Consider the following 10,424-nt stretch of genomic DNA (forward strand, 5'->3'; position numbering starts at 1 on the left):
TTCCGTACACCAGTAAATGAACTCACCAATGTATTGCACACATACACTTCACAGTAGTACAATAAAGCCCTGTATCAGGAGTGGTAATTCAATGACTTGACTTTATAGTGCACTGCAGCTTTACGTCATACCCACATTCAAATTTTCAAATATCCTTCCAATCCATTTGAATAAAAATATACGGTGGCTGCCAAGACACATGTATTTTTCTTTCTTCCATGGACTCCTAAACTGCTCCCATAATCAGCAGTGTTCTTCTCTCAGAAATTATCTTAAGCTTCTCTATTCAATGGGAGGTACACACAGAGACCTGAGAATATGCAGAGGCCAGAATCTCTATGCTAGATCAACTGTACTCTGCCCACCCGGGGAACACATCCTCTGGATAAAGTACTCGGAAGTAGATTACATTCACCTGGAAGCAGATACTGGCTTTCACCGACAGCCTGTTTAGAAAACACAATGTCTGTAAATTACCTCATAGGTCAAAGAGTTTTGTATGATATTTTTCATAATGGGCTATGGCCTTTTTACCCTCTGTTTTAATACAGAGCAACTACAAAAGGACATGAATTAAAGGAGACTGCAAAAAAATAATAATCAGGCCGGGCACGGTGGCTCAAGCCTGTAATCCCAGCACTTTGGGAGGCCGAGACGGGCGGATCACGAGGTCAGGAGATCGAGACCATCCTGGCTAATACAGTGAAACCCCGTCTCTACTAAAAAATACAAAAAATCTAGCCGGGCGAGGTGGCGGGCGCCTGTAGTCCCAGCTACTCCGGAGGCTGAGGCAGGAGAATGGCGTAAACCCGGGAGGCGGAGCTTGCAGTGAGCTGAGATCCGGCCACTGCACTCCAGCCTGGGCGACAGAGCGAGACTCCGTCTAAAAAAAAAAAAAAAAAAGAATAATCAGTTTTGGTACTGCCTATAATAAAGATTTTCAATACAACCTAATGGTTCCTGAAAATAATTCTAGCACATAGAACATTTGGAATTACAGAGTTCTACTGACTAAAAAGTAAATATATTTACTTTTGGTAAGGTGATTTCAGAACTGGGTTTTGAGGAGGTTCCAGTAAGTAGGGTGGGAAACGAATAGCAGACAAAGGGGTTCACCATAAATAATAATTTTTATGAGACTATACTATTAAAGTGGTGTATTCCCAAAATAACTTTAATTTTTGGACATCACTATTCTACAGCCTGAAGGTTCTGCCGTCTGAGTAAGATGTTTTACATCACTCATCACTATCATCCTGGGTTATTTCATTTTCATTTTTTCCTCATTAAAAAAAAAAATTCCCATATAAAAATAAGGTGGCAAAACACTCTTGTTCCCATCTTTCTAACAGCACCTAAACTCTGCGTGAGCCACTATGTTCCCTACTTCAAATCGAAGACCTGAGTTCTAAAATTTTTCAATAGCTGACCAGTAGTTTCACAATTTGGGGAATCAAGTTCAGATTCTCGAGGGGTTGAACATTAGACATCCGTTAGAGTGTACCAAATCTCCCAAGAGTGTACCCCAATGACACGTGCATATGGGCACGGGGCCTCTGAGAAGATGAAGACATACAATTATTATGGACAGGTCATCTGGTTTTTGACTATTGCTTTGAACAAAAACTTCCCAAAAATACACACGAAAATATATTTATATTTAACCCTCTCTTTAACGTATTGTTTCCGATGAAACAAATAAAAAATGGCTCTACTCTATTTTAATTGTAGAAGTGTTCCAAAATTCAAAGCACATTCCCCATTGGGTAAAATCAAGCAATGCCAACATTTTGTGGGAACAGGAATTTTCCTAAGCAAATCTTCAAGTGGAAAAAGTGACAGAAATATGAAGAAACTGCATTTTGCTAGGGTTATGTGGAATGTGCAAAAAATACAGGTTTTCTGTAAGCTTAAGAATTTTCTCAATGAAGTGTCTTTCTTATGTTAGTATTGAGCCCAGTATTCTAAAACCACATAGAATATGCAGTTTTCAGAAGAGTACACTGTTCAACATTCAAGAGGCGAGCCCTCAACTCATTTCCAATATTCTAGAGAACCATCCCTCTCCTCCAGCACAGAAGGAACAAGTCTAACCTGAGCGCTCCATTCATCTGTTCTAATTGGCCTCAGTCCATTTCAGAGTCATCTGCCATAACTTAAGATCACGTGGATGCAAGCAGTGTCAGCCTTGACCCTCCCCCTTAGGAAGCTGACTGCCAATTCCTCCACGTGCTAAGGAAAGAGGCCAATCCCTCAATTTCCTTGGGAAACACCTAGCAGGTATCATATGTGTCAAGGGGTAATTCTCTTTTTCTGATCTAGGAAGAAGTAGTCTTGGTCCTCACTCCTTCCCCATTTTCATCCCCAAAAGAAGATACTATTACCCCAAGTTTCTCAGGAGCTTTCACAGTCTGACATCCAACAGTTAAATCAACTTCACAGGGTCCTTCCTATACCCTCGGATAAGGCTCCAACACCCAATTCTCTCTCTGCCTATGGATGAAGGTGCCGGGCTGCCTCTAAGAAGATTGGCTCGAGTGCAGATTCAAAAATAAAAAGTTCACAGTCAATGAAAAGTGCTCTTATTACATTACATACATAAATTATGTTTGATTGGTTCTACATTTCCAACAGACATCATTTTGATAGGCTGTATTCTCGTAGAGAAGAATGAAAAGCCATGTGACTAGTCACATCACACCCCATTAGTCTGAGATAAGGTGATTTCTCTGTCACAGAGATCCATCAGCAGCAATTAGTAAAGAGAATCGATCTTCACTTTTTTCCTCCACAGAAATAGTCCCTTTCCTGCCCAGGCAGGCAAATTCTCAAAATGATCCTAGGAGAGAAAGGGTTAATGGCAGGTGGCAGGACTGACACAGAACAGCTGCTTTCTTCCCAGTACCCCTGGGAATTCCAATGCAGGTTAAATATCAAACTTAACACTGATGGTAGCTACTAGTTTATCCAGAGCCAGCCACTGATGGCTCTCACTCTTTTTGGCTCCGAGTTCAACCCCACACAGCTATGGTTTAGAAATGTAGAGGCAGGGCTGGGCGTGGTGGCTCACGCCTGTAATCCCAGCACTTTGGGAGGCCAAGGAGGGTGGATCACCTGAGGTCAGGAGTTCAACACCAGCCTGGCCAACATGGTGAAACCCCGTCTCTAAAAAAATTAAAAAAAAAAAAAAAAAAATTGCTGGGCATGATGGCAGGTGCCTGTAATCCCAGCTACTCGGGAGGCTGAGACAGGAGAATGGCTTGAACCCAGGGGCGGAGGTCACAGTAACCCGAGATTGCACTATTGCATTCCAGCCTGAGCGACCGAGCGAGACTCCATCTCAAAAACAAAACAAACAAAAAAACCAAACCAACAAAAAGAAATGTAGAGGCAGAATGCCTCTGGCAGGTTCCTACCCCAACCCTGCACAGCTTCCTCCCACACTGTGCCCAGTGGGGCGGTCACAGTGCTGTGTCAAACTCCTCCGGAGGCTCGGTCCGATCCTCTTCGTGGGGCTCAGGCTCGAGCCGGCTGTCCTGGTGCTGCTTCATTTGTTCCTTCACTTCTTCTTCCAGGTCACGAGGTACAACAAACTGGTCCTCTGGTTCCATCTGAGTGGGGGCAGCAAAATAGCCAGTTTTCCTCTTGGGCACTTCTGTGGCCACTTCAATGAGGTTGAGGCTGTCCTCTAGGGGCACAATAGAGCCATTGGAGAGTTTCTTCCCATAGAGGCAGGAGGTGGAGGGAGACTTCTGTAACTCCATCCTGTCCTTGCTCATTGGCAGGACTATGCCACTATTTACACTGTTCTGTCTTCGGATCCCAAAACACGACCCTCTAGCATGTTCCTCAGAACACGGGGTAGGAGAACTCTCTATGAGAGGGGGTGAGTTCTCCAGATCCCTCCCCCTGCAGCAGTGGATGTCTACTTCTACCTCTACCTTGCTGCCGTTGGTTATGACCCCCTCAACGGGCTGGTCATCATCACTGTCCAGGCCGTTGTCAGACTGGTTACTGGAGAAGGTAGCACAAGAAGGCTGGCGCTGAAACAGCCCAGAGGTGGGTGTTGGGTGGAGGCTGCAGCGCCGCTCTGGCCTCGGAAGCAAGGCAGCGTCCAGGCCCCCAGCATTATGCTCATCAGAAGCAGTGGACCCCACTTCACTGCTCACCTCTGAGGTGGACATCTCACTGCTGAACTCAGAGGCAATCCCACTGCTAGAGGATGGAGTGGCTGGCTTAGGGGCATCCTTGATAGTGGTGGTTGAAGCAAATCCCACAGGACCTGGGAGGGTGAGCCCATTCATTTCACAAGTGCAGCCTTCTTCACCAATATTCAAATAAACCACCATCGCCCCTACGTTGTCCTGACAGCCATAGCTCTGTGCTAACGTGCACAGCTTCTTAGCAGCTGCTAATGGGTCTTGTACATGACGTACAGCACTGACAGCTTCTGTGTAGGACAAATGTTCCCACAATGCTTTGTTTCCCAGAATCAGCAACTCATCTTGAATGGTCAGTGGAGTGGAAGATATGTGGGGCTTGGGGAGGATCCAAGGGTAGAGGTATGTACAGCCCAGCATCCGGGTACAGCAGGTTACCCCGTTCACTTTGTTGTCCTAGAGAAGACCAGGACACAAATTCTGAGAAACAAGCAACAATGATAGGCAACTTGATATCTTTCTAGATCACAGTGCTTAGGGATCTACAATAAAACTGTATATGATTTTTCCTATGGATTAGTGTAATTTTAAGTGGATGCACAGAAATAAATGTAGAGAAGTCTTAAAAGACAAAATACTATATGGTTATTATAGAGTCAAGTAAAAATAGTTGACTAAAAGGCACCACCATCCCAAAAGATGTTTGCTTTAACATGAAAAACAGGCCTCAGTATGTCTATAAATAGAGAAACATGATAGAAAAACAACAAGCAGAACTATCATTAATTCTCTATCACTAGTATTCTCAGAGAGGATGAAACAGAAAGGTCACTAAAAGTGATTTCTCACTTAAAGGGATATTAGCTGGGACTGAAAAGATACCAATGGTAAAGACAATCTTGGTAGTTAAAGCATCAAATAATCTCTAAGGTTATTCAGCCTAAAAAGGGGGAGTCCGAGATGTGCAGCATCATTGACCTATGCTCTGGGGACTGCATCAAGAATTAACAGCTGATCAAATCAAAATCCCTGTAATTCCAAACTTAGAGGAAACAGAGCAACCCTGCTTGCAGGCTGGGAATGCTCACAAATCACTTTGTAGTACTGTTTTCAAGAAAAGAAAAAAATACAAAACAAAACTCTAAAGTCATCAATAATTTCAGTTTGCAGTTACCCTCTGGGAGAAGACCTGACCTTATCTGCCGGAATTTGTCATAAACTCTAAACTGTACTTTCTTCATCTGAAAAATGAAAATGGGAGTTTAACAACTACCCACTGAATCAGAAACTCTGGGGCTAGGGCCCACCAATTCATGGGAGTTATTGTTAAGATTAAGTAAAATAATAAAGGTATGGTGCTTGGCAAATAATGGACAAACAATAAATGTTTGTGGTTAAAATAACATTTATAAAAATACTTCCTACTTGTCTACAATCCCCTAAGAAAAATCTAAACATTGGCCAGGCACGGTGGCTCATGCCTGTAATCCCAGCACTTTGGGAGGCTGAGGTGGGTAGATCATCTGAGATGGGAGTTCAAGACCAGACTGACCAACATGGAGAAACCCCGTCTCTACTAAAAACACAAAATTAGCCAGGCATAGTGGCGCATAGGCGCCTACAGTCCCAGCTACTCGGGAGGCTGAGGCAGGAAACTCGCTTGAACCCGGGAGGCAGAGATTGCGGTTAGCCAAGATAACGCCATGGCACTCCAGCCTAAGCAACAAGAATGAAACTCTGCCTAAAAAAAAAAAAAGAAGAAGAAGAAGAAGAAACATTATCCAAATTCTATAAAAGACAAGTCAAACAAAAGCTATCTGAAGCCAGGCGCAGTGGTATGTGCCTACAGTCCCAGCTACTCAGGAAGCTAAAGCAGAAAGATCACTTAATCCAGAAGTTCAAGTACAAACTGGGTATCACAGCAAGACCTTGTCTCTAAAAATAACTAAAAATTTAAAATGCTATCTTTTATCTTTCATTTGTTTTGACTGAGCTTCCCAAAACTAATGTCTCATATTTCCAGAATCCTAATAGTATCGATCACTTAATAATGATGGTTTTTTATTGTTTCCTTAGATGAACTTTAATACAGAATTCTGACAAAACAGTCCAGAAATGGACCCACACAAATACAGTCAACCGATCTCTGAAGAAAGAGCAAAGGCCATACAAAGGATAGTCTTTTCAACAAATGGTGCTGGAACAAGTGGACACCTACATGCAAAACACCAATATAGACAGGGAGCTTACACTTTTCACAAAAATTAACTCAAAACAGACCGTGGACCAAAATGTAAAACACAAAACTAAACTTCTAGAAGATAACATAGAAGAAAATCTAGGTGACCTTGGGTTTGGCCATGAGTTTTAGATACAACACCACAAGCATGATCCATGAGACAAAAACTGACAAGTGGGCCTTCATTAAAACTAAAATCTCTGCAAAAAAACACTGTTAAAAGAATGGAAAGACAAGCCCCAGACTGGGAAAAAATATTTGCAAAACATGTATCTGATAAAGAACTTGTTTCCAAAATATACAAAGACTTTTCTTTCTTTCTTTTTTTTTTTTGAGACAGAGTTTTGCTCTTGCCACCCAGGCTGGAGTGCAGTGGCGCAACCTCGGCTCACCGCAACCTCCACCTCCCAGGTTCAAGCAATTCTCCTGCCTCAGCCTCCCGAGTAGCTGGGATTGCAGGCATGCACCACCACGCCTGGCCTTTTTTTTTTTGTTTTTTGTTTTTTTTTGTATTTTTAGTAGCAACGGGGCTTCTCCATGTTGGTCAGGCTGGTCTCAAACTCCTGACCTTAGGTGATCCGCCCACCTCAGCCTCCCAAAATGCTGGGATTACAGGCATGAGCCACTGCGCCGGGCCTACAAAGACTCTTAAAACTCAACAATACAGAAACAAACAATCCAATTTACAGTTCTCAAAAGATCTGAACGGAATTCCGCTTTGTGATAAACAATGTTCACAAGTAATTGCTAAAGTTTCTCTGAGAGCAAAATGTTAATTTCTAAAAAAGGAGAAAAGCTATAAAACAGTAGAAACACTGATGTTTCATTACCAAAACAGAACACCAGAGCATACTACACCATATAGAGTATAAACACAGAACATTTTGAAACTTTGCATTTCAGAATGGAGATGTCAAACTAGAGAACTCTTTCTTCTATTTGGAATAACAAACCAGATGAGCTGGAAATTAGCTAAGGGGGACATTTAACATCCATTTTATAAGCTAGCTATCAATATACAGGATGACAAATCAAGATTTTGTATTTCTAATTCACTTTGCTTCTTCTCTGTGCTAGTCATTGATCAGATTTTCTTCTAGTACTGTAGCTGAAACCATGTGAATTGAACTTTTATCTGGATTGGATACAATTTATAGGGCGTGACAGGAAGAAAATGGGCATTCATCACCTCTACACAAAGCAGCCTCCACTGGATGGGGGAAGCAGAAGTGACTGGCAGGGAGCGGAACACACCTCTGTGATGATGGCTTTTTGGTCCTTCACCCTTTGCGCCTCCTCTGGGTCCTGCTCCAGGCTGAAGACTTTAGAGAGGGGCACTGGCTTCCCACCTCGGCACAGGACTGCTTGACAAGTGCCAACATTGGCTACAGTCAAGCTAAAGCTACTTGCTGGATCGGCAGTGTCAGGGCGAATGTAGCACAGGAGAGCGGAGGAGCCCAACTTCTGGCCAGCCATTCCTAATTTCCTGTTCAGAAAGAAAGAAAAAGAAGATGTGGTGGCTAGTTTTAGAAGAAAGTGGTGGTCCTGCACGTACATTTTTTTTTTTTTTTGCCATGTGATCGTGAACCAGCCTGACCCTATCCACCTAACTGCAGACTTGCTGTGGCTGATGGTGGTGAAGACAGTTCTGCCTTCCATTCTCAGCTGAGGAAAAGGTTTACGAAAGGGAGAGAATCTCCCTTTTGCATCTTTCTCCACAGCTTTTGTGTCTGATCAAAGACTTCCTCATTCAGGGGCTCTCAAACTTTAGCACATCAGAATCCCCTGAGGGCTTGTCAGAACAGGGACTGCTGGGCCCTAGCCTCAGAATTTCTGAATCAGTGGGTAAGAGGCTGGCCCAGTAAACTGCATTCCAAGAAATTTCTGGTGATTCTGAGGCTGCTGGTCCTAGAACAACACTTTGAGAACCACTCACTTAGGTTCTAAGTTCCTCAAGGGAAGGACCATGATTCTTGCATTTCCCCCATATGCAGGGCATCCACGCATCTGTACTTGGAAACAATGTTAATGAGGAGCAGACACTAGCAAAAGATCTAGTTTCAAATCCCAGCTCTGCCATTTTCTGGCTACAGATCCTCAGCAAGCAATTTCTCTAGGAAATTTCTCTGATAAAATATATAGCATGAAAAATACTTGCTACAGTTCCTGGCTCAAGAGTTGCTTCATAAATTGAGTTCCCTTTCCTAAACCCTTTATTTTGCAAAGTTTCCAGTTCAATTATACTACTGAAAAAGAGACTCCTTCCTAACACTTCGCTTTTGTTATCACAGATAAAACTAGTTAAAGCCCATCCTGGCTAACACGGTGAAACCCCGTCTCTACTAAAAATACAAAAAATTAGCTGGGCGTGGTGGCGGGTGCCTGCAGTCCCAGCTACTCGGGAGGCTGAGGCAGGAGAATGGCGTGAACCCGGGAGGCGGAGCTTGCAATGAGCCGAGGTTGCGCCACTGCACTCCAGCCTGGGGGACAGAGCAAGATTCCGTCTCAAAAAAGAAAAAAAAAAAAAAAAACTAGTTCAAGCTCCAAGCTGTTCCATTTCAACCTGGATTATACAAGTTTACAAACAACCTCTCAGTTGTTCATATCCTTTATCAGTCCACCTGATATGCAAATGCTCCATTACAGTTAGGTTATACAGATATCCTCGACTTACGATGGTTCAATTTAAGACTTTTTGACTTCACGATGGTGCAAAAGCAATACTGCATGCATTTAGTAGAAACTGTTAGTTTGTATTTTGATCTTTTCCTGGGCTAGTGACATGTGGTACGATGTTCTCTCATGATGCTGGGCAGAGGTAGCGAGCCATAGCTCCCAGTCAGCCACTTGATCACAAGGGTAAACAACCAATACAGTGCCCTGTGTCACCACATGATTTTGCCCAACTATAAGCTAATGGGGTAAGCGTTCCAAGCACATTTAATGTAGGCTAAGTGAAGCCATGATGTCTGGTAAGTTAGGTGTATTAAATGTAGTTTCTACTTACCACACTTTCAAATTATGATGGGTTTATCAGGATGTAACCCTATTCGAAGTTGAGGAGCATCTGTATAGGGTTTTTGCCCTTAAGTGGCTTAGACTTTACTTAGAAGATGAGTTCGGTAAAACCCCAGAAAGAGGTATTCTAAACCGATGAATCTCACAAGTATGTGGTTAACTCTTTTGTAGGTCACTGACTCCTTGGACAATCTTACGAAAGCTGACCACCTTCCTCCTCAAAATGTACAACCACATATATATACACACACAACCTTTTGCACATAAATTTTGGGCTTCCCAGATCCTCAGCAGCCTTTGGATTCAACAGAGAAAACAGATGACCCCATGGACTTTTGAAAGAGCCAAAGTCCCCACACTCCATGCTCATATAGAGAATGATCATAGAAGACAACAACGTGAGTTCTTTGCTTGATCCTGTATCCATAATTTAGACCCTAATTTAGACCCTAACCTTTTGGTTTAGAAAGACGTATTTTCCAAATGTAGAACTGAGTTAGGGATTTTTCAACCCACCTGCTTACCTGTGAGATACCAAGAAGGTGTTAGCCATGAAAACTGTGTCATTAGTTGACTGCTGTACCTCTTCTAAAAGCACATCTGCCATCGTACACTGCAGCAGGCGTGGGAGCTCCTCATTTCGGTCCCCATCAAACATGCCATACACAGCTCCCACCCCCTCTGCAAAGTTATCCATAGCAAGCGCTGAGACACACAGCCTATAACAGAAGCATGAGAAACACAATCATCAAAAAAAGTTACTGGTAAAATATTATTCTTCAAGAAGCATTCTTTTTTTTTTTTTTTTTTTGAGATTTTTTTTTTGAGAGGGAGTCTGGCACTGTCGCCCAGACTGGAATGCAGTGGCAATCTCGGCTCACTATAAGCTCCACCTTCCAGGTTCATGCCATTCTCCTGCCTTAGCCTCCTGAGTAGTTGGGACTACAGGCACCAGCCACCGTGCCCACCTAATTTTTTTGTATTTTAGTAGAAACAGGGTTTTACCA

General features: G+C 43.0%; 1 protein-coding gene across 1 annotated transcript in view; it reads right to left on the minus strand.

The window, feature by feature from the left end:
• Positions 1-1,284: 1,284 nt before the first annotated feature.
• The window catches only part of PHLPP2 (PH domain and leucine rich repeat protein phosphatase 2), a 70,163-nt gene continuing 61,023 nt past the window's right edge, over positions 1,285-10,424 (minus strand). The window contains exons 16-18 of the mRNA XM_017868788.1: positions 9,942-10,136; positions 7,654-7,885; positions 1,285-4,616 (exon numbers count right to left, since the gene is read on the minus strand). Of these exons, the coding sequence (XP_017724277.1) occupies positions 3,462-4,616; positions 7,654-7,885; positions 9,942-10,136 (1,582 nt within the window). The 3' untranslated portion in view covers positions 1,285-3,461. The remainder of the gene's footprint in view (positions 4,617-7,653; positions 7,886-9,941; positions 10,137-10,424) is intronic.

Source organism: Rhinopithecus bieti, unplaced genomic scaffold, assembly GCF_001698545.2.
Source record: "Rhinopithecus bieti isolate Rb0 unplaced genomic scaffold, ASM169854v2 scaffold_2574, whole genome shotgun sequence".
Taxonomy (NCBI): domain Eukaryota; kingdom Metazoa; phylum Chordata; class Mammalia; order Primates; family Cercopithecidae; genus Rhinopithecus; species Rhinopithecus bieti.